Raw genomic sequence first — 25,261 nt, 5'->3', positions numbered from 1 at the left:
TCCTCATCAGCTTCTTGCATCTCTAGATTAACAGCCTTAGAAGCTCCATTGATCATATAGGTTTTGGTCCTTTCTCCAAACCGGTTACACAAGTCAATTACAAACTGCGACCAGCTCAATTCCACCCTTCCCCAGCTCCAATTCTGGAACCAAACATATGGAATTCCACTCAGATTAGTTGCAGCCATTTTTACCTTCTCCTTTTCAGCTACTCGGTGTTGGTAGAACACCAGTTCACATTGTCGGATCCACCATTTTGGCCTATCCTTGTCAAACACCAGAATAGCCAATGGAGCAAGAGTGGGCAAATCGGCACTTAGAACTGAAGTCGACAAAGTCCAATTAGCAGTCTGAAATTTATGTGAACACATGATCAAAAAATCATCCAGCTGCCTACGGAGGTCCTTAATTTCCTTTGTTGCAGCAATTAGTCCTTCAGCCATCTCCTCAGTTCATTTCCCCGAAATTACACCCTGCAACAGCCTCTTAATCAGCTTCCAAAGACCCTCTGGAAACTTATTTCGATACTCCAAACTCAACGGAATTCAGTCACTGAAATTGCTTCGATAAATCACCAAGACCTACTAATAATTGATCACTGCAACTTAGCAGTTTCACGTTCAACCAAGCTAAATTCACTGGAACCTGAATTGAACAACCTATTCTGCCCCGGTCGTTACTTCGCCTCAACTGCAACTAATCACTGCTAATATTGCTTTGGGAGCTGCCTGACTCACGGCCGAGGAACGATCGGTTCCATTGCAGTACTTCAAAGTCGCCTCCAAATCTCAAACAAAACTCACCGCTAGAAATTAATAGCAGAGAAGTATCATTCCGCTCGCTGTAATTCCTCTAGATCGCTGAGATTCACCCCTGTACCGTTTATGATCGCACCTTCTTTCCCGACTCAGTCACATGCAGTGACCTAGACCTAAATTTCCGCTCCTGACTGCGCCTGCCTTCTGCCTCAGCTACATGCAGCGAGCCGGAATCAAAGTGATTCAAGGATCGCCCAGTCTCACCTAATCATCGACATCTACTTAAAATTCTTCTGAATTCTTGAATCGCCCACGCCTCTGCTTCAATTGCGCCTCAGCTTCCTCTTTCAAATCCGATTCACTTCCGATCAACGTTTGCTTTGCTAGGCTTCTCCATTCAAATTCGAGTTCAATTCCGCCTTGCAACTAGTCGCTTTCTACCCCGATTGATGCGAATGAAATTCCCCCAGCGGAGTTGCTACCCAATCACCGTCCAATTGGCTCTAGAATTTCCCAGAGTTTGCTGCTTCTTGAATCTCCTTCTGTAACTTGTTCGATTCCACACCCAATCACCGACCAGCTTCTCGTTTTCGGTGCTACTTCCGCTGCGCCCTCTAATTCGCTTGAAAATTTAATTCAATGTCCGGTCAGAACTCTTTTAGCTTGCAACGCCTTCCTAATTTTGATTCCGCAGCTAAAGATGGTCTTTCAATTCCGAGCATCAACCTCCGTCAGACCTTGCTACGAATCCTCGATTCTGAAAGCTGCCTGATCGGATACGATTTTGCTTCACCACACTTCGTCACTTCTTCTGTGATTCAACACAACTCAATTCTGAGTCACTCGCTTGATCTCGAATCACTCGGAATCTGCCGAATCTCAACACCAATTCGAGCCGCCCTCCTCCGTTTAACTATTCCGACGCAGCCATTAAGATTCGCGTTCTAGGATCAATCTAAATTCCGCCTCACCTCTCAGATCAGACATATCCAAATCTCAATTCCGAACTCAATCGCATGCAAGTTCTCCAGACTCAAATGTTGCTTGAGCGTGCATGAATTACAGATTTCCGAAATCACCTTAGCCTCGTCTTCACCAGAGTTTGATTGAAATCACAGCCAAGGAAGGATTGGCTCTAATACCATTTGTCACGACCCTAGGGCTTACCTAGGGTCTAGGAAGGAATTGAGGAGGATTCAGGAGGGAAACGGAGAAGAATTGGAGGGAGATATACAGTAGAAATCAAAAGAAATGAGAGAATTAGGAAGAATGAGAGGGAGAAAGTATGGAGGGAAAATATGAATTCACTATGTTATTTTCAGCCTACCTTTCTCTACATACTAGGGTTTATTTATAGGCTATTCAACAGTAAATGAAATCTGGAAAATAGCACCCATGTGCTCCTAACAACTCACAAAATACCTCCTACTAACTACTATAACCTTATTACAATAATAACCTTCTAACTACCCTTGAGTTGTGACAATACTATGGAGTGTGGTACCCCATACAACTTCACCACATTATCGGGAATATCTCTAGCAACTTCCTGTGCTGTAAAAGGATGAGATAGGCCAAGGAAATGGCTAAACTTAGTAAATCGATCAACCACCACCAGAATAAAATCATTCCCTTCTGATCTTGGTAACCCCTCTATAAAATCCATGGTCACATTAGTCCATGCATGCTTCGGAATGGCCAAGGGCTATAAGAGGCCTAGGTAAGCCACCATCTCATGGTTGCGTCGTAAATGTCACAATTCATCATATAATCCCACACATACTTCTTCAGTTGTGGCCAATAGAAAACTTGCTTCACCTTTTGATAAGTATTTTGTATGCCCGAGTGTCCTCCCAGTGGTGATCCATGCAATGACTAAAGGATTTTGTTCTTCAATACCTCACAATCCCCAATCACCAGCCTGCCCTTGTATCTTATGAACCCATTGATCAAAGCATAGTCTGGCCTACTACTAGTATCAATGCCCAACTGCTCCAATAACTCCTTTGCCCACACCCCTTTTTGATAGCTATTTGTCACTTCCTAGAACCAATCTGGTACTACTACTGTAATTATAGTTGTCATTCCTTCTTCCTGGCAACGAGACAATGTGTCTGCTCCCACATTTTCCTTCCCTCACCTAAATTATATTACATAATCTAATTCCTTTAATTTGGCCATCCCTTTCTTTTGTAAGTGGGTATGTAATCGCTACTACAGTAGAAACTTGAGGCTTTCGTGATATGTTTCGATGATGAACTGCCCTCCCTCTAAGTAATACCATTTCTCCACGTCCATTAGGACTGCCATCAACTCTTATCATAGATGCTAAACCCTTGGTGTCTTGGGGCTAGGGCCTGCCTAAGGAAAGCTAATGGCCTACCATCCTATGATAGGGCTGCCCCTACCCCTGTGTTGCTAGCATCTATCTCCAACATGAAAGGTTTCTTGAAGTCTAGTAATCCCAATATGGGCACCTCACTCATTGCCTTCTTAAGTTGTTCAAATGCCTCTTCTACTTTGTGGTCCAACTTGAACCCATCCTTCTTCAATTGTTTTGTTAGTGGCTTGCTAATCAACCCATAATTCTTTATAAATTTTCTGTAATAACTGGTGAGCCCCAAGAATCCCCTTAGTGCCTTGATGTTAGTGGGCTTAGGCCATGCAATTATTGCCTCAATCTTCTTGGGATCTGTTCCAACTCTTGCACTAGAAATAATGTGCCCCAAGGTATTCCACTTTTTTCTGTTCAAAGGCACATTTTGATCGTTTGATGTACAACCGGTTGAATCTCAAGATCTCAAAAGTAGTCCTAAGATGCTCGAGGTGTTGGTCAAAAAAGACTAGTACAAATTTTCTAAGGTATGGTTCAAATATAAGGTTCATGAAAGCTTGGAATGTGGTTGGGGCCTTGGTTAGGCCAAAGGGCATCGCGGTGAATTCATAGTGGCCATGGTGTGTCTTTAAGGCTGTTTTTGGTATATCGAGTGAGTTCATCCAAATTTGATGATAGCCAAACCTTAGGTCCAATTTAGAAAATATGGATGCATGTTTGAGCTCATCTAACAAGTTTTCGATGATAGGGATTGGAAACTTGTCTTTAATGGTGATGGCATTGAGTTGTCTCTTAATCAACACAAATTTCTTTTTAATCAAAAGGACAGGGGAGGCAAAAGGGCTATGGCTAGGCCTAATCACAAATTGGTTTAACATGTCTCTCACAAGCTTTTCAATTTCATATTTAAGCTTAGGAGGGTATCTGTAGGATCGGATGTTTATTGGATTAGCATTTGGTTGTAGGGGTATGGAATGGTCCAAAGACCTCTCAGGGGGTAGTGACTTAGGCTCTACAAAAACATCATGATATTCAACTAATAATATATCAAGAAGGGCTAATTCATGTACCTGCCATGAGGTCGGCTGCTATCTGTGGCCAATTGTAGTGTATTTCCCTTCTTCTTCCTCTTAGTGCTCAATTTCCCCCTTGGTTTCAATTAAGAACATGATGTGAACCCATGATGGAACGAAGCCAAAGGAACCCACAAAAGATTGAAACGAACCCCAGAAAAGCCAAAATCAGATATAAGGCAAAGAATTCCCGACCCATTGATTCATGAACCAAGAACCTAAACTATGTTAAAATCTAAATCCATTGATATGCGGAAACAAGAACCGAGAATTGTGTTGTTGAATGTCACAAAGACTACTCAAATCTTTTATAAGTTCAGGTTTTAAATGCCACAAAGAAATCAATCCTTTGATAAGTTCAAAGTTTTGTTCATTGAAGAACAAGATAGAAAAAAGAAATCTCTCACATTCAATTCATGATCTGTTTAAAAAAAACTCTTTCCCCTCAGGGTTACATTGGGTTATATAGCCAAACACCAAAGCCTAAACTGGAAAGAAATAAATCAAATCCTAGGCATAGTAGGAATTGATTATGTTGGAGATCTGGGTAAAGGGTATAGATAAGAAGTGTTGGTGTTTGAATAAAAGAAGCATAAAGCGGCCGAATAACAGGCCTAATAAATCTAAAGGAGATAAAGAAGAAGAAGATAAGTTTTGCTTGAAGATTAACTCTTTTGTATTCTAGTTTATCTGTAACTTATTTAAACTATAATTTGTATCCTATATCTTATAGGATTAGGAGTAAAAGTCGTAGCCTTGCACCTGTATATATAGGACTTTCATTCAATACACACTTTGAGTTTTATTGATTCCATCCTCCTTCATACCTTAGGCTGTTAAGCTTAGGTCAAATTTGTTTTTGTTCATGGTATCAGAGCTCGGTTCCTAGCCAAGAATCAAGATATTATGGCCTCTTCAAATCCTAAGGATGCAATTCATACAACTGCAAAATCCTCCTCCATTCCAAACCATCAACTGGTAGCAGTTCCAGCTGCAACAATTTCAACTATCCCTCTATCAACCGATAGCCACACTCTGCAGATCACATAACACAGATTGAATGGAAGAAACTTCCGAGAATGGTTTCAATCTATTATGTTGGTAATTAAAGGCAAGGGCAAGTTTGGCTATCTATTAGGGGATGTTTTCTCCTCCACCAAAAGATACGGTTGAATATCAAAGATAGGAGCTAGAAAATTCGATAATCATGGCATGGCTTATAAACTCAATGGAGCCAAAAATTGGTCGCACTTATCTATTCTACAAGACTGCTAAAGAAATATTGGACGTTGTCCAAGAAATTTATTCAGATCTTGAAAACACAGCCCAGTGTTTTGAGATCAGACCAGCCATAAGGACCACTAAACAAGGTACTCTTGGGGTTACTGAAAACTATAATGCACTAATGGAATTATGGCTGAAGATGGATCTTTTCTATAATCCAAGTTTGGCATGTTCTACAAACAACCTAAAGTACAGCAAGATGTTGGAGAAAGAAAGGATTTTTGACTTCCTCCAAGGCCTTAATCCTGATCTAGATGAGGTCCAGGGCCAATTACTTGGTACTAAACCACTTCCATCCCTCCGAGAAATGTTTGCTAAAGTTAGAAGGGAGGAAAGCAGGAAGTGAGTGATGCTCCGCGCAGCAGTAGAACCAGGGGCAAGTTCTACACTGATTTCAACCAAACGTGAAGATCTTCCTAAGGAAAAACATTGGTGTGAACACTGCAATAAACCCTACCACACTAGAGATACATGCTGGAAACTGCATGGGAAGCCAGTAAACTGGAAGGCAAGGAGTAAAAGGGAGAAAGAAAAACCAGCTTATGTCCCAGCAATAGCCCCTAACATTAATAAAGGTATAAATCTAAACCTAACTACTAAACAAGTGGATTTTTTTGTAGAATCTTCTGAGCAATTCCCAATTAGCAAAAGAGTTAGATACCTCAGCCACCAATCCCACAGCATCAGTGACTCAAAAAGGTAATCTAAAATACTCTTTATGGTTTAAGAAACTAAAGGGAAGTTGTTGGGTTGTCAACCAAGGTGCATCTAATCATATGACCGGGTCTACAACCACATTCAATCAACTCTAGCTCAATGATAAGGAGTTGAAAGTTCTAATGGCAGATGGTACTATAGCTTCAGTTAGGGGGAAACTGTGTCTGGTTTGCAACTTAAATCTGTCCTATATGTGCCAAAGTTAAAGTGTAATTTGCTATCAGTTAGCAAATTAACCAAGGATATGGATTGCAACATAATATTTTCCTCCTCTCATTATGTTTTTCAGGACCGGTCTTCAAGGAAGGTGATTGGCTGCTGAGGAAAAGGATGGGCTCTATTGGGTTTTAGAGAACAAGGCTTCTCCTATGGATTAGTTGCTACATAAGTCTTCTTTTGCTACTGTTAGTTCTAATTCTGAAATTTTGTTATGGCACAAACGCCTTGGCCATCCATGTTTTTCATACCTAAGACGTTTGTATCCAAGTTTATTTATCAATAAAGAAGAGTTAGTGCTTCAATGTGAACATTGTTTTCTTGCCAAACAAACACATAGCACTTACCTACCTCATCCACACACACCATCCAAACCCCTTTATTTGATCCATAGTGACATGGGCACCTACAAGAGTTCCAAACTTGTCTGATGCCCAATGGTTTGCTACTTTCATTGACGACCACAGTAAGGTTTGTTGGGAATATCTTATAAAAGAAAAATCTGAGATGTGTGTTGTGTTTCAAAACTTTCACAAACTAATCTTTAATGTATTTCAATCCTCTATTTGCATCCTTAGGACTAACAATGGCCAAGAGTACTTTTCTCATCCGTTTACCCAATACCTTACCACACATGGGATTTTTCATCAAAGCACATGTCCCTATACCCCTCAACAAAATGGGGTGGCTGAGAGGAAAAATAGCCATCTACTTGAGGTTGTCCATTCCTTGATATTCAGTTCCCTTCCTAATAGGCATTGGGGAGAAGCCATTCTAACAACTTCCTATTTGATAAACCGGCTGCCATCTAAAGTGCTCAATTTTCAAACCCTTTTACACAACCTGCTGAGCATCTTTCCTCATGCTCGAATCCTAAGCTCCCTTCCTCCAAAAGTATTTGGTTGCATTGTATATGTTCATCACATCAGACCTAACCATCATAAACTTGAACCAAAAGCTATTAAATTTATCTTTCTTGGTTACTCTCTAACCCAAAAGGGGTACAAATGCTATTGCCCACTATCACAAAAGTTATTTATCTCTTGTGATATAACATTTCTTGAGCATAAATCCAATTACTCAAGTGCCTCCATTCAAAGGGAAACAGCAGGGGAAGAAGGTGTCATGACCCTATAAGTAATAAAAGGGTATTATTGTAATAGGGTAGAATAGTTTGTTAGGGATATTCTAGCAATTAGTTAGGTGCACATGGCTACATGTGCAAGGCTGTTAGGGACAAATATGCCTATATAAGGCTGATGTAAATGGAGGGGAGGTATGCTGAAAAATTGATATTGAATCTCTATTTTCCTCTCTACATTTCTCTCCAATTCTCCCTCTCATTTCTCTCTATTACTCTCTCCCTTTCTATTGATTTCTCCCCCCATTTCTGCCCCATTTCCCCCTCCTACAATTCTAATTTCATTCCCCAATTCCTCTTTTACCTATCATGAACCCTAGGTTCGTGACAAATGGTATCAGAGCAGTCATCCTCGGCTATGAGTTGGTAAATTCAATAGTGTCCAATCTGATTTGGAGGTCCCACCGGAAGTCGAACCCAGGTCGCTGGATTCAAAGTCCAAAATGCTAACCAGCTAGGTGAAGCAGACGGCCTAGGCTTGTGCGACTGAAGCGGAAGACAGGTTGCAGGAGCTCCGCTGGAGTTGACGACAGGGGCGAGGAAGGTGTCGCGACCATTACCAAACGCAACCAATGGGTAGGAAGAACCAGAGGAGGATTCGCTACTAGAGAGAACGACTCGTACAGGAGATCCGCTGAAGTTGGCAACGTGGATAGCATCAGAGGCAACGCGAACTGAGGAGCCTTCGCAATCGGAGTCCATCGAAGGTGATCCAGCAACAGATTCGGAATGGGCGAGGCAAGATGTTGACGAACGACAACGAATTTTAATAAATCTTGCTCAGAATTGAAGACGACACAAGCTAGGAGAGTGTCGACGGTGATACCGAGTTGAATCTGAAGTCAAATCAGAGTGGTGCAACAGGTATTGGATCGGAATCGGAGCGACTATTGAAAGTGGAACAGTAGGGTGAATCGCTATTGTTTTCCGAGTTGCTGTAGTCGATCAGGAGGCAAGGCGAGGCGAGTGTAGGGACTTCTGCAACAGGCGAAAAAGAAGGCGGAATCGGATCCGTTGCTTAGCGGTTCATTTTGCTAGAGGACTGAAGATCGCTAGCTGTGATGAGGCAATCGCTAGTCTTGGGCGATTGTTGTGAAGTAGAAGAGCAGGTGGATTGCGGCTATTTCCAAGGCTGGGCAGTGTGGGTCAGCAAGCTGAAGCAGATTTGGCGGAATTGGAAGCCAATTCATAAAATACTGCAGCCATCAAATTCTCAATTCTGGAGAATTCTGTTAGTTGCAGCACAATTGAGCAAGGGAGGCGAAGCCAACCCAAATCTCTGCGGATTCCGTTTGAGGCAAGCCGACTTGGAGGAATTTTGAGTCATAATTGAAGGCGATTTTGACGGTGACCGTGGACATAAGTGATCGTGAGTCGCTTTGGTTGTGATTTCAACTCCGGCAATTATATACTTCTACGGATAATGGAAGTAGAAATAGGCTGATTTCCGAAAATTGATTCCGATGTCTGGTTGATAGACGACTGTCATAGCATTGTGGGTTGGAGTTCGGGAGGCGGACATCGTCGGCAACGTAGCCAGGTAAAGTTTGATCTGTTTAGTCTATTGCCAGCTGACATGATTAAATTCCAAGAGAGAGAGCAACCCTTCGTTCAAACGTTTGAATTTGGGGGGCGAAGCAGGGTGGACAGCGCACCAAATTCTTGGCCTGTGTCTCGTTTTGCTAGTGAAAGTTCTGCCAAGGCAGGCAGTGCGTACATAAGGCCATGGGAGACTCAATGGCAGCCAAAGAAGGCTGCATTTTCAGTGGGGTGTCCTACTCATGAAGTTAGGAGAGGCTGTGAGCAAAGGGAAACAAAGGCAGCCAAGGGGAGCAGTGCATACATGGAGCAAATGAGCCCTAAATTGCAGCAAAAGAATGCTTCATTTTCAGCTGGAATGGAGCCTCAATGGCAGCCAAAGAAGGCTACATTTTCAGTTGGCAGCAACAAGGAACATAAGAAGGGGATCAACCAATTGGACAAAGGAACCAGTAGTGGGTTTGATGAAGAATGCAAGGAATTCGGTCGAATGTTTCGCGAGAAGTTGCAAGATTTTGCGATGATACTTATTAAGAAGTATCATTACAACTTTCCGGTGGAATACTTTGATGATTATCACGGCAGTTTTAACAAAGATGAATTCCTTAAAATGGAGCAGCCGAAAGAGAAATTTAGGAGGCAAGAAGCAGATTCACTGCCTACCTCCAATACGGAGTGGAAGAAGTATGTCGGCCTAGGTGGAATGGACAAGAAAGGTGACGATAATGACAATGCTGGCAGCAATAGTAGACTTTGCAGGGGTTCGGTACAAGGTGTGTGGGCAAAAGGAGAATTAAAGGAACACACCGATTCCTTTGGAAAAGAAGTTCTCGATGATGATGTTTTTGGGATTCTGCAACAAACAGTGTTCTAAAAAGCGCTAGGCGCTAGTCGGGCGCCAAGCTGGGGCCTAGCGCCTAGGGCGCCTAGGCGGAGCCTAGAAAACTGTTATTTTTTTTTTTTTTTAAATTTTATAATGTAATTTGATGTTATTTTTAATTAAATCAAAATTGAAAAGCATTAATAATGCAACATAAACCAATAATAAAAACATCAATATACTATAAGCAAGTGGCAGATTTTTTGCAAATATTATAGAATATATATAATTAATAATAAAAATTAAATATAAATCTAATAATTATATATAAATAGAAAAGAAAATGAAATAAAATAAAAAATAAAAAACATAAAAAACAAACCAGAAACGCAGCAAAAATGCACAACCCACAGAGAGAGAGAGAGAGGGAGAGGGAGAGAGAGAGGTTACGAGTAGACGGAGATGGAGCTTGCTGCGGCGGAGATGGAGCTCGACGGCGAGGACGGGGGTGGGGGTGACGACGCTGAGGCAACGAGGACGAGGAGGACGCGACAGATAAGAGGCGGTGACGATGAAGCTTGGCGACGAGGATGGAGCTAGACGCAGCAACGACGGTGAGCTACTGGCGGGCCAATGAAGCTTGGCGACGTTGAGGCAACAGCGTTGAGGTGAGAAAAGAGTGAAGAGGGGGAGACGCTAACAGGTTCGATTTATGATTTAGCAAAAAAAGCCCTAAAAAGCCCTAGGCACGCTGGCCGATTAGGCGCCGCCTGGGCGCCCAAGCCGGACGTTTACTCGGGCCGGCGCCTAGGAGGCCCGACTAGGGCAATTTCGGGGCGGCCAGCGGGCGCCTAGCCCAATTTTTAGAACACTGGCAACAAGAGCAGTCCAACTTTAAGGAAGAAGGGGAAGAGGAAGAGGAAGAAAAAAATGAGGAAAAGGGATTGGAGGATGACACTCAATCAATTGACAGCCTCTCAAGCACTCTTACTAGTGCTGAAACACTTGGCCAGGTGTCAATTATTGAGCAATCGTTGGCTGGAAGTGAAGTTGCAGCAGCTCCTAATGTTAATGCTCACAAACAGCCTTGGTATGAGTATTCAAGGAAAGAATACAAACCTCCATTGCTGCATTTTGAGGCTGCTGTTGATATTTCTGCTACAAAACATGGCTGTGGGTTGAATGGGGATAGAGTAACAGCAATAATGGCTGAAGATCTGCCCTTCTTACTTGTTTTGGAGGGTAATGAAGTTTTCCCTATTGAAATTCTAGGCCAATTCATACTTGGAATTGCTCTTGAAAACCTAAGAATGAAGAAGAAGAGACCTAGAAGTAGAAAGAAAGAAAGGAGGATTATTCGCATAGAGAAGGTTGGAATTGGATGAAGAGCAATGGCTACTTGCAGCAAGTTCTTGGGGACAAGAACTCTCTTATGGAGGGGGGAATTGTCATGACCCTATGAGTAATAAAAGGGTATTATTGTAATAGAGTAGAATAGTTTGTTAGGGATATTCTAGCAATTAGTTAGGTGCACATGGCTGCATGTGCAAGGCTGTTAGGGACAAATATGCCTATATAAGGCTGATGTAAATGGAGGGGAGGTATGCTGAAAAATTGATATTGAATCTCTATTTTCCTCTCTACATTTCTCTCCAATTCTCCCTCTCATTTCTCTCTATTACTCTCTCCCCTTCTACAGATTTCTCCCCCCATTTCTGCCCCATTTCCCCTTCCTACAATTCTAATTTCATTCCCCAATTCCTCTTTTACCTATCACGAACCCTAGGTTCGTGACAGAAGGCCATTGGGATCCCACTATTTCTATGCCTATATCTTTTCCTTCTCCTCTTTTACCCTCCTTAGTGCTAGGGGTGAGCAAGAGTTCGGGTAAACAGAACTAATCGAACCGAACCGACAAATTCGGTTCGGTTCAATTATCTCTTTCCCTAAAAATTGGTTATTCAGTTCAGTTCGATTATTTTGGTATAAATAATCGAAAAACCGAACCGAACTATGTAGGCATAACCGCCCCCCCAACCAAACCGAATCGTGCACACCCCCCCCCCCCCCCCCAAAAAAAAACACTCGAGAGCAGCACCCCAACCAACCAAACCATGCACCCACCCCCCCTCCCCGATGTTTGTCTTCTCTTCTCTTCATCCCTCCTCTCTCTCTGACTCTCTCTCTCTCTCTCTCGCCATTTCGTCCTCTCTTCATAGATCAGCCACTGGTCGCACTGCCTCATCTCCTCATCTCTTTGTCCATTCTTTCTCCCTCCACCATCCCTTGCTGATGGCAAAGATGAAGACGAAGGCCAGAATCCCTCGCCGATGGCAAAGACGAAGACGATGCCAATGGTTTTTCAGTATGTTTTCCGAGTACTTCTATTTTACATTGAATGAAACCTAGATCTACTAAAATTAAACTATTAGATGCTTTTGATTTTTGAGTATGTGGGTCATCGTGGTTGGGGGAATTCGATCATCGGAATCACCAACTGGCTAGATGGTTAGCGGCAACAGCAAGGCCGAACTAATGTTTGATCTCTTTGTTATTTTGTGTTCCAGTTCTATTTTCGATTCGATTCGGTTATCACAGTTTAGGTTTCGGTTAGTTTGGTTTGTTGGGGTTAGTCGGTCGATTTGGATCGGTTTGGTTCATGATTTTCGATCGGTTTGATTCGATTATAATCGATTGCACACCCCTACTTAGTGCTGATCTAACTCAACTTAATGTAACTAATTCACCTTAATCAGTTACAGCTGAACAATCAAGGTCGGAAAGTCCCAAACCTACCTCTTCTCTTGATTACCCTTCAGACCACCATATCACTCAACCAGCTGAACCTATGGTTTCTAATCCAAAAGGAGAAGCACACTTAGATAAACCTATAAAAGTCTACTCTAGAAGACCAAAAGGTCCTACTCCTCAACTTAGCCAATTATTAGAACCGAAGGATGGTCCAACAAGTGAGGAGAGCACCAAAGCTGACAATAACATGCTAGATGTTCCTATTACTATTCGAAAGGGGGTAAGATCTTGTGTTAAATATCCTATCTCTAACTACTTAACATACTCTAGATTGTCACCCCAATTCAGGGCATTCACCACAACAATTAATGAAGTGGCAGTCCCACAAAATATTCAAGAGGCTTTGAAAGATCCCAGGTCGAAGGAGGTTGTTATGGAAGAAATGAAGGCTCTCATTGGCAATCATACATGGGATATTGTTGAAACTCCAAAGAATAAGAAGATTGTTGGATGTAAGTGGGTATTTTCTATCAAATATAGGTCAAATGGAAGCATAGACAGGTATAAAGCAAGGTTGGTGGCACAAGGGTTCTCTCAAACCTAAGGAATAGATTATGAGGAGACATTTGCTCATGTGGCAAAACTAAATTCCATAAGAGTACTGTTATCTCTTGTTGTTAATCTTGATTGGGAATTATTTTAGTTAGATATAAAGAATGCCTTTCTGAAAGGGGAATTAGAAGAAGAAATTTATATGAAAATTCCACCCGAATTTAAGGAAGGAGAGAACGTGAGCAAGGTTTGTTAACTGTACCAATTACTCTATGGATTAAAACAATTTATAAAAGCATGGTTTAAGAAATTTAGTTCTACTTTTATCAACTTTGGGTATAAGTAAGGGGAAGCAGATCATACTTTATTTACTAAACATGGAGCAAATGGAAAGAGAGTTATTTTGATTGTGTATGTAGATGATATTATTATCATTGGAGATGATACTCAGGAGATTACTGCACTTAAACACAAATTAAGGGAGGAATTCGAGATTAATGACTTGGGAACAATGAAGTACTTCCTCGAGATGGAAGTAGCAAGGAGCAAACAAGGTATTTTAATCTATCAAATGAAGTATACTCTTGATCTCTTAAGAGATACTGGTATGTTGGGGAGCAAACCCACCTACATACCTCTTAAAAGAAATTGGAAATGTGCAATAACTGATAAGGATCCTCTTGTTGATAAAGGAAGGTATCAAAGGTTAGTTGGGAGGTTAATCTACTTGTCACTCACTCGTCCAGATATTGCATATACTGTGAGCATCGTGAATCAATTTATGCACTCACCTACTCAACAACATATGAATGCAATCTACCATATCTTAAGATACCTAAAGGGGGCACCAAGAAAGGGTCTATTGTTTCAAAAGAATGATAATAGAGGAGTTGAAGGATTTGTTGATGTTGATTGGGTAGGATCCATAGTGGACAGTAAATCAACATCCAGGTTTAGCACTAAACTTTGGGAGATCTTAGTCACTTGGAGAATCAAGAAATAGTCAGTCGTGGCAAGGAGTAGTGCTGAAGCAACGTTTAGGGCAATTGCCCAAGGCACTTGTGAGCTGATTTGGTTGGCAAGACTGATGGAAGACCTATGAATGCCTCTAACCCTACCAACAAAACTTTATAGTGATAGCAAGTCAACTATAAGTATCGTTAATAATCCTATCCAACATGATAGGATTGATAGAAGTTTTATTCAAAGGGAGATCGAACAAGGAGGCATAAAACTAACCTATCTACCTATAGCAAGTCAAGAGGCAAATATATTTACAAAGGCCATGTCAAGACCCGGATTTAAGTCACTTATTGGCAAGCTGAGAATGAGAGATATCTATTCACTAACTTGGAGGGGTGTTGGAGATCCAAGTAAAGGGTATGGATAAGGAGTGTTGGTGTTTGAATAAAAGAAGGATAAAGCATCCGAATAATAGGCCTAACAAATCTAAAGGAGATAAAGAAGAAGAAGAAGAAGAAGATAAGTTTTGCTTAAAGATTAACTCTTTTGTATTCTAGTTTATTTGTAACTTATTTAAACTATAATTTGTATCCCATATCTTATAGGATTAGGAGTAAAAGCTATAGTCTTACACCTGTATATATAGGACTTTCATTCAATACAAACTTTGAGTTTGATTGATTCCATCCTCCTTCATACCTAAGGCTGTTAAGCTTAGGTCATATTTGTTTTTGTTTAGATTATAAAAAGGAAATAGCATAATTTGATAATAAGGAAACAAGAATATCCAAAATAAAAAGGAATGAAAACAGAATAGGAAAACAAAATAAGGGAAGTGGTCAATCATTCCCTTTATGCTCCTGATTTCCCTTCCTAAACCGATAAAGCAAATAAGGGAAGTGGTCAATCACTCAATCATTCCCTTTATGCGCCTAAAATTTTGTCAATCAATCAATCAACCATGCGCCCAAATCTTGCAATCAACTAATCAATCAAAAATTCGAAAATCTAGCAAAAATAACAAATTCCCCCCAGAATAATTAAAATGCCAATTTAACATGCTAAATGATGGAATTTAGCCACAAAACTAGTGGGCTCAAGGGCTTTAGCCCATGAGTTTTGCCTAGTGGCTCGTTTCTTCTTGGAAAACACATATTATTCCTCCAATTCCGACATGGTTGATTGGGTTGACTGATCTGATTGCGTCATTGTTAGTCGACTCTCCATGATTCTCATCAAAACAATTATGCCACCTGGGATATTTTCTTCCTGAATAATTGTTGCAACTTCTTCTCTTTAATCAACTTACAAGTTCCCATCTCTATATTTCCCTAGAGAACCACCCTCTTGCCTTCCTTTTCAAGAGATACCTCCATCTTGTTAAAATCAAAACTAACCGGGCTCACTCCTTTCATCAAACCGACCCCCAATATTATGTGGCAGCCTCCAAGTTTTTAATAACTGCAAATCAGCTTCGAAGACTTCCCCCTGCATTTCCTAGCAGAAACCCAAACAAGTGGATTTGCTCACTACCTTATTCCCATTGGCCATGGTGACTGATAGTGGTTGTGAACTCGCCAACTGGCACTTCATCTTCTTAGTCGTTCCTTCATCAATGAAACTGTGAGTGCCCCCACTGTCAATCAAAACCATTAGGGTGCTATCCTGCACTCTTCCCTCTACTTTGATTATCTTACTACTGGCCACTATTGGCCATTCCCTTTATCGCATGTAAGGATATTGCTCCATTGTCTTCTTCTTCCAATTCTTCTACTACTACCAGACCTTCATCTTCTTCCCCTTCCAATAGAAGCAACTGCTTTCTGCATTGATGTCTGGGAGAGTACTTATCCCCACATCTGAAACACAATCCTATTTATCTCCTCTGCTCTATGAGTTTGTCCCTCTATTGCAAGGTTGGGGTGGATGATAAGGCTACTTGGTATCGAGTTCCTATTCCTGCCTTCAGGAATTCCCTTCCTTGTATCTTTCCACCAGATTGTATTAGCCGTTGATTCCCTCCTTTATTATGTCCCCTCTGTTTCCTCATCAGTGCCTCCACTGTTAACTCCTTACAAAGAAGCCCCCTCTGCTGCCTCTTAAACAATCTTCGGTTTCAACATCTTTACTGTAGATCGAAGCTCACCACTCAATTCCCTTACAAAATTTGATACAAAGTACTCTTCTATCATATAAGGATTTCGACACAACATAAAGGATTTCAACTCTTCAAATTTCAGTTGGTATCCTTGTATTGTTCCCTCTTGTTTCAACCTGTTAAATTCCTCCACTATGTCCATCAAGCCCCTTTCACAAAACCTTCCACATACCCCCTTGGTAAAATCATCCCAATTATAGTTATCCCTAACCTTGGACCATCCCTGGAACCACACATCACCAACATCATTGAGATAGGCCAATACCAGGGCCACTCTCTAGTTTTTAGCTACTTGGTGGATGCTAAATAATTTCTCACATCGCCTTATCCACCATCGAGGCTTCTGTCCCTCGAATACAAGTAATTCTAGTTTTGGCATTGGAAAACCGAATTGATGTGTGGTAATTTGTGTCTCCTGCCTCCCTTCAACTACGTTTTCTCCCACCATGGTCAGATCCACCTCAAATTCCAATGATCTAGCATTCCGGTTATTAGTTCCAATTCTAGGTAGGATTGGTTCCAGCCTATCTCTAGGGGGGAAATCAGACGAGATTCTTACCTGATTTTGGCTAGAAAACATGAGCATGAATTGTTGCAATTGATCGTGCAATATGTTACCTTGCTCTCGCATTTCCTCCCGTATGTGATCGCACATATCCTCTCACAATCTCTCTGTAACTACTTCCAACTTCCTATCTACTACCAATCCGATCATCTCCTCCATGGATCCCACTCAATTCTGCATCTCTACCACCATTGTTGTCACTTGTTGCAACTGTGACTCCATTTGCTTCATGCGGGTACCATCAGTCATGGGATATTATCGCTTGAGAGTTCGCTAGCGAGGAACTTGCTCTGATACCAAAATGTCATATCTGAGATCTAATAAAAGAAGTCTCTGTTATTTGAGAATGAATTTGGTGGGGAAAATGAGAGGGAGAGGGGTAGAATTAGAGAATTGAGAGGGAAGATGTGAGAGAGAGAGAATTGAGGAGGGAATTTGAATTCTTCGATTGATCTTTCATGCTTTGGTATGGCTAGGTCAGATCATTTTATACTGATCCTCAACAACAAATTAGGCGCCAAAGCGGTTACCCATCTAATACAACTTGCACCACTTGCCCATCTAATACAACTTGCACCACTTGCCATGTTGGAACACTCCTCAAGCAATGCAATATACTACTTTATTCATAAGGCCTGATAGCCAAAGAACGTGACACGAATTAGCTCCTTCAAGAAATTAGTCATGGCGGATGGAACTTGTAAGAAACAGTTTGAGTCTCAGTTGTAACAGATGAATGCAACAGTCTCAGATCTACAAATTCGAGTGGATTCTTGTCAAGATCTTGGACCTGATAGTGTGAATTCTCGGCCAATAGCGAGAATTAGGGCAGAAAATGACGAGAGTTAAAGGCAGAAAATAAGGAGAATTTAAGAGGAAACTGAGAGAGAGAGAAGAACAGAAATATGCAAGACAGAGAATTCTCAAAGAGAAAGATTGAGAGATAGAGAGAGAGATTTGAGAAACATAAATTTAGTAATTCATTGAATGCCTCCAAACAAGTTGATTAGCTTTATATATAGCTAATCAATCAACTATTACAATTTAGTTACAAGTTGTAACTGCTCTCTACAAAATTAATATGCTACAGCTGATATGCAAATTAAATTGCTACATCCTACTAAAACCCTAAGGTCTTGTTCTCTTTACTATTTTCAACCTGTTTTGAGTTTTTAGTTTTTAAAAATACTGAAAACGCGTTTATTTTGCTATTTTCAAAAACACATTTTCGAAAATAAGAAAAAAATTTGTAAAGAAAACCCAAAAACAACATTTTGTATTTTGTTGTTTTGGGTGTTTTTAGTCAAAACCAACTGAAAACAAAAAACGCGGAAAACACCACCCCCACCCCCCTCCCACCCCAAAACCCAATCTTGTAGAACCCATCGTCTCCCTCTCTCTCCTCTCTTCTATTCTCCTTTGTTCCCACTGCCGTCGACCTCGCTCACCGTCGCCACCGCCGACTCCTCCTCTTTCCTCCTTCATCCTCCATCGCTGACGACCACATGAAGCTGGCAATGATGGCTTGATGATGTTGATGGTAGCTTGATGAGGCTTGGCAGACGATGGCCATGGCAGAGCAAGCAGGCGATGATGGCTTAATGACCATCAGCCGGCCAAGCAACATCCAAACGACGGCCGATAGCCATGAAACCACCAGCCACGGTGGCCAGTGGCTACTGATTGTGTTTTTTAGGTTTGGCCGAAAATTAAAAATCAGATGTGTCAAAATCTAGCCGTTAAATCTGGCTCATTTTTGTATATGTTAACCCTCTTGGCTTAGCCTTTCTAATGGTAGGCTTTGATCGTGTGAATCTCCGACCGGCGGTAGTCATCGACAACAGAGAAGAAGCAGGCGCTGGAAAGAATAGAAAAAGAAAAAAAAGAAAAATTTATTCTTAAATTTAGAAAATAAAATTATATATTTATTTAAAATTTTAAAAATGTAGTATATATATTATAATTAAAAATATATATTGGGTATAGTATATTAGTAAGTGTATTACACATATTATGTATAATAATATTTAATATAAAATGTTATATTAAAAAGAGCTGATTTTATTATTTAATAATCAAATTTCTTAAATAAAGTATCATAAAATAACATTTCACAAAATTTCAAAACAAACGTGTTTTCTAGTTTTCTATTTTAAGAAACTATTTTTCAAAATGACAAAAAGAAGGCGTTTTTAAAAATCTCAAAACAAATACTCAAAATACAAAACTGAAAATGAATTCAAAATTCAAAACTCAAAACTGAAACACGAAGAAAACACCACCTAAGAACCTGACATTTTCCTGCCCTTCAAAATTTTCTTGTCCTCAAGAAAAAACGAAGATCTCCTATAAAAGCCTCAATTAAAGATTGAGTATCATTGTGGTAAGTAGCTTTTAGACTCCACAACTTTCAAATCTCAACCTTTTCTATTTCTTTCCTTCCAAAGCTTGTATGGAGAAATCTTGAAGAACTTTTGTAATTTCTTTGCAAAAATCAATTTACAAGCTCCCATCTCCAAGCTACCAGTGACAATTACCTTCTTTCCTTCCCTATCAAAAGTAACCTCCAAGTTATTAAAGTCAAATATGATTAGACTAAATGTTCTCCTCCAATCCACTCCTAATATAATATCACATCCACCTAATTTTAATAACCGCACGTCAGTGATAAATTCCTGTCCTTGTATTTCCCAACAAAAGTCGACACACTTGTATTTATTGTACATTTACTTCCATTTGCCAAAGTGACCAACAAAGGGAAAGTATTCTTCAACTTACAACACAAGTGATTAGCAATGTTTTCATCAAGAAAACTGTGTATTGCCACTATCAATCAATATCACCAACTTCTTACCTTTTGACATACCCTCCACCTTTATGATTTTATTAGAGGAATACCCCTTTTAAGCATGCAATAAAATTTCCCCATCTTCATTCTCATAAGTGGATTCTATTTCCTCTATTAATTCTTTTTCTTCATTTCTACCTTCCAATTGCAACAGTTGTTCTTTATGGTGATGTCCAAGAGAATATTTTTCTCCACATTTATAACAAAGTCCCAGCTACCTTCGTTGTTCTGAACTAGCAACTTTTGTCATATTAGGTTAATAGGAAGATGATGGATCTTAGGGAGGTTTTGGCAAGAATTTTCCCTTATAAGTTCCTGGCAACCAATCTGTGCTTCACCTGACTCAATTCCTTTATACAGAATAATGTTCATCTTATTAGAGCTTCTACTGTAAGCGCTTGCAATCTTGCACTGTCTGCAGCTTGTTTTTCAGTAGGATGTAGCAATTTAATTTGTATATCAGTTGTAGCATATTAATTCTGTAGAGAGCAGTTACAACTTGTAACTGAATCATAACAGTTAGTTGATTAGCTATATATAAAGCTAATCAATATGGTTGGAGGCATTCAATGAATTACTAAAACATCAGTTTCTCAATTCTCTATCTAATTCTCTCTCTCTCTCTCTCTCACACACACACACACACATCTTTTTGTTCTTCTCTCTCTCTCAATTTTCCTCTCAAATTCTCCCTATTTTCTGCCTTACTTCTCGCCACTTTCTGCCCTAATTCTCACCGTTGGCTGAGAATTTACACTGTCAAATCCAGGATCCTGACAAAGGGTTCACATTTTTTTTCTCCAAATCAATTATGTAAACCAAATCCTAAGAGAATGAATAAACGTTCTGTTCGGTACATTTTCTGCTAGCAAAACACCCTTTCCCATGGATCGTGAGTTGGAATGGTGTACCATATTTTGCATAAATTTTGATAATTTTTTCTAATAAAACCGTTTATACCAACTCGCTAAAAAGCTCTGTTATTCGGTAATTGCAAAAGCTTAAAAACACTAGACCTGTAAGCATGTAGAGAGAGAGAGAGAGAGAGAAGGGCAGAGGGATGCAATGAAGATTTGATTTCTAGAAGCACAGTAAAGTCCCAATCATAAACTATCAGAGCTTCTCTGGTAATGAAGGCACGGAAAATTTCAATTCAATACAATTGAAACAAAAGGCCTAACGTGCGAGGACATATTCATACGCGAGTGCGAATGAATTACCGTGTTCTTCCAGCGATCCTGGGCGTTGACGTCGGCCCCGTACTCGATTAAACATTTGGCGACGTCTATCCAGCCGTGAAGCGACGCGACGTGGAGCGGAGTGCGATTGTCGTAATCCCTAGCGTGGACGAGCGAGCGATCCTCCTCCAGCAACTTCCGCACCCCCGCGGCGTCGTTCTGGTGGGCGTGCCACAGTATCAGAGACGTCCTGCTCACACTCGCTTTGTCCTTTTTCTTCTCCGTCGAGGTAGACGCCGTCGGCGAAGGTCCGGACCCTCCTGAGCTGCTGCTCATTGCGATTTGGTCGGAGCGACAATTTTGGAAGTACGGGGGGAAGAGCTTTCTTTCGTTTCTTTAATTGCCTGATGATTGTTTTGACTGTGTTTCGATGGTCGGATTCGGGAGATCACCGACTTGACATTTTGGGGAAAACTGAAAAGGAGTGGCCAAACGGGGCGTTACTTTGCGTTCGCATGATTGGTCTGAATGACACTTTTGTTAATATTTTATGTTATATGGATAATATAAAAAAATATTTACAATATTAAATTTGATGGTTCAAATAGTTTTTTTTTATTTTAAATGAAAAATAAAAAATTAATATATTATTATAAAAGTCAAAACTTAATATAAAAGGGTTTTAACTTCGCTATTCATTTTCTTTTTTTTTTTTTGTCTATGTTGGATTAATTTTAATGCAGAATTTTCTTAGGGTTTTTTCATTTAAATTTCTGTATATGTTGTATATGAATTGTAATTAATGATTATATTTAGTTTTTTAATTAATTATATTAACAAGCAATCGTAGAATTGAGATTGAAATGTGCTTGTATTTATAACAAATTTATGAGAAAAAATGTTTATGAAAAATAAAGAATTGTCAATAAAGTTAGGATTTAACAATAAATTACAGTTGATTTATTTTGTAATTGTTATACTAAAAGGATAGACACTACCATTCATTATTAATTGTGAGGAAAACAAAAAAAAAAAAGAAAAGAAAGAGCTAACCCAAATGATTTGAATGAAACATGGGAGATTGCAATGCAATCCATCAATGAAAACAAAAAGGAGCAACCCAATATCATATTTTGCTTTGATTTCTAAAAACTAAGAGATAATATGGCAATAATAATAATGAATTATTCATATTCTATATTCCATTCTTTTGAGTCATGTTCAATAAACTTGAGATAGAGAGAGTTACAATGTTAATTAATGTGTATATGCATAATGTTTATTTTTAAAAGTCTATGAAAAGTAATCTTAGAAGTTAAAAATAAAATATATGAGTTAAAGTTGCATAAAAGAGCTCAAGATCCTCTAGTTAAGAGGGTCTCCAAGAGACCCTCATGATAGATTATCATAAATGGAGGACCAAAAGCCTATGAAAAACTCCCTAAGGTCTCATGGAGGCCCTCTCATAGGGTATTCTCATTATAGACTTGCAAATAGTTACCTTCAAAATTTTTTCTGAAAATCGCGTAATGGACTGAGGATTATCTAAAGCAATTATAATCATAAAATATTAAAAACTACTATCACTTCCTAGCAATTTTAATTATAAATAGACAAGAATCTATTATTTATGTTTGGAAATACTATTGAGACTTATGTCGACGACATGATCATTAAAAGTAGAAAAACTAAGTCGCACGTAACAAAACTTATCTAAATCTTTAAAGTGCTCAAAAATACAATACGAGACTCAACCCCTATCAAATGTTCATCTGGAGTACAATTTGGAAATTTTCTAAGGTTATATGATAACACAACATAGAATAAAAGTTAATCCTAAAAAGATACAAGCTATCCTAGATATGAAGTCATCTAATTCAATTAAAGATGTCCAGTAGTTAACTAGAAGTATAGTTGGTCTAAATAAATTTCTCTCTAAGTCGGTAGAAATAAGTGTTCCTTTCTTCCAAACTTTAAGGGTTGGAAAAGATTTAAAATGGACAAATGAATGTTAAAAAACTTTTGAGGCATTAAAAGAATATTTAAAAGAAGTCCCACTATTAACTAGGCCATAGATTAAGGAGCCAGTGTATATGTTTTATGAGTGAGTGACACCACTAGCACAATATTATTGAAAAAGGATAACCAAGTGGATCAAATTGTTTATTAAGATGCTACAAAGAGTAGAAACTCAATATCCTTACATTGAACGAGTTGCCTTGTCACAAATTATGGTCTCTAGAAAATTTCGATCTTATTTTCAAGCTCAGTCCAACACGATTTTAACAAACCAACCTTTCCAAAAAATATTGCAAAAGACAAAATGCTTAAGATGACTCGCTAAAAGAACAATAAAGTTTGGTGAATATGACATCTATCTCCAACCATGTCAAACAATCAAAGTGCCAAGCTTTGGCAAATTTTACCGTGGAATGTACACATGAAGAAAAAACCTCAATAAATGACAAACCAAATTGGAAATATGGGGCATTAAGCTCATAGAGGAACAGAGTCGAAATGGTGTTGATATCCCCCAAAAGAGAAATATTAGAATATTCATCTGCCTTCCCAAGTTCAAATAATATTACTGAATACGAAGCTCTTACTGCAAGAATGAACTTAGCAAGGAAACTAGAAACAAAAAAATTAATGGCTCATCGTGACTCACAATTTGTAGTTCAACAATTTCAAGGTTAATATGAAGCCAAAGAACCAATGATTGCTCAATATTTAATTAAAGAAGATATAGGCATTAGCATAGCTATTCAAAAACTTATAGCTCTTACAAATCAACATGTTCTTAAACAATCATCTTAATGCCTTATCGAAGCTAGCACAAACAAAAGGAACAACTAGAAGAGTGATGCACACGGAAGTCCTTCAGCAACTAAGCATTAAAGAAAAAGAAATGCTCGCTATTGATACTATTGTTAATTGAAGAACCCAACTCGAAAATTCCTAACAATGAGAGAATTCCCTACTAATTCAATAGAGGCAAAATGAATGAAAGTTTGGGGAGCACGATTTACTCTTATTAATGAATATTATATAAGAGATCATTTATCATGGCCTTACTCAAATGTCTAGGTCCCAAAAAGTATTAGAAGTGAATAATGGACAAACAAAACCTAGTATTAGAAGTGAAAAATGCGCAAGAATAATTTAGGGTCCATCACCCACAGAGATGAAGAACTATTAAGACATGCAGTGAGCTTCAAGCTTATTCTAATGCTAGGCAATATAAAAACACAAAGAGTTATTAAGACATGTAATGATGTACATAGGTACAAGGTTAAAATTTGGAGACCCAAAGAGAGGTCAAGGGTGGTTTCATAGTAGCAAGTACAAGGTCTTCCACCACATCTTAGGTCATAATGTCCAAATCCACGAGAGCTTCAATCATCTTTGCGTTCTCTTGGCTACTCGAATGAAGCTCCTAGGGACTGAGAAGTTCTAAAAATTATCAATTGGGTAAGAATTGAGATAGGTATCCAAACTCTCAAGATCTAGATCGTAGATTATGTGAACGGTAAAGATACGAAAGCAAGAGCTATCCAAGAGCATGTAATTCTAAGTTTTGAACCAATTACTCGTTCAAGGGCTAAATAATTTTAAAATGAACTTGAGTTATTTATTGGGAAGACTTCAGCTCATTCGAAGGAGTTAAGAGTTCAAAGTGAAGGAGTTGAAATCCAAATTAATCACATTGCTCACTTGCTTGGAAGATCAGTCACAAAACTGATCATAGGGGTAATTTTGGAATCCCATAACTTTTGAATGGCTTGGAATTATGAGACGTGCCATATGTCAACAGAAAGCTCAAGATCTCAACTACAACTTTCTATATTCATAGGCATTTTTTTGACTTTTTAACTGTATTTTATTACCGTTTCAAGTTTGGTTGTCAGTACTCAATAGGTGGAGCAGAAATTACGAATTTTTGGGCATCTTTTGAATATTTGTCCACCAAACATTTATGACTTTGACTTTGAATGTTTTTTTCTTTGATTATTATGTCTTCCACATTTGAATTTACACTTTTCTTTAATTATTATGTCACCCATGGTTGGAGGGATGTTCCAAGATTAGTATTTATATATGTAATCTTATAATGTTTTACATAATGAAAATTTTTATCAAGAAAGTGCAAAGAGGATTTTAACATAATTCTTATCTAAGTAATTCATTTATTTAGTGACGAATTTACTTGATTCTTATCAGTCTTCATTTTTCTATCTTTGAGTGTAGCAAATCAAAACTAGTATTTTCTTATTTGTGAAAAATTTTCTGATCAAATAAGGGGTGCTTGTATTTCTTTTGTACTTTGAACACATCAATAGATATGCTAATCAAGAGCTTCAAA

General features: G+C 39.1%; 1 protein-coding gene across 3 annotated transcripts in view; it reads right to left on the bottom strand.

The window, feature by feature from the left end:
• Nucleotides 1-21,391, bottom strand: part of LOC127798201 (integrin-linked protein kinase 1) — a 58,583-nt gene extending 37,192 nt beyond the window's left edge. The window contains exon 1 of one of the 3 annotated variants that reach the window (XR_008022351.1): nucleotides 20,941-21,391. Coding sequence is in view for 2 of the 3 variants with exons in the window: in XM_052331587.1 (XP_052187547.1) it covers nucleotides 20,941-21,234 (294 nt within the window). In the remaining variant the exon portion in view is untranslated. The remainder of the gene's footprint in view (nucleotides 1-20,940) is intronic. The other 2 variants (XM_052331587.1, XM_052331586.1) reach the window with 2 other exon arrangements.
• Nucleotides 21,392-25,261: the final 3,870 nt, after the last annotated feature.

This window comes from Diospyros lotus, chromosome 3, assembly GCF_014633365.1.
Source record: "Diospyros lotus cultivar Yz01 chromosome 3, ASM1463336v1, whole genome shotgun sequence".
Taxonomy (NCBI): domain Eukaryota; kingdom Viridiplantae; phylum Streptophyta; class Magnoliopsida; order Ericales; family Ebenaceae; genus Diospyros; species Diospyros lotus.
This window is presented reverse-complemented; position numbering and strand designations above follow the sequence as displayed.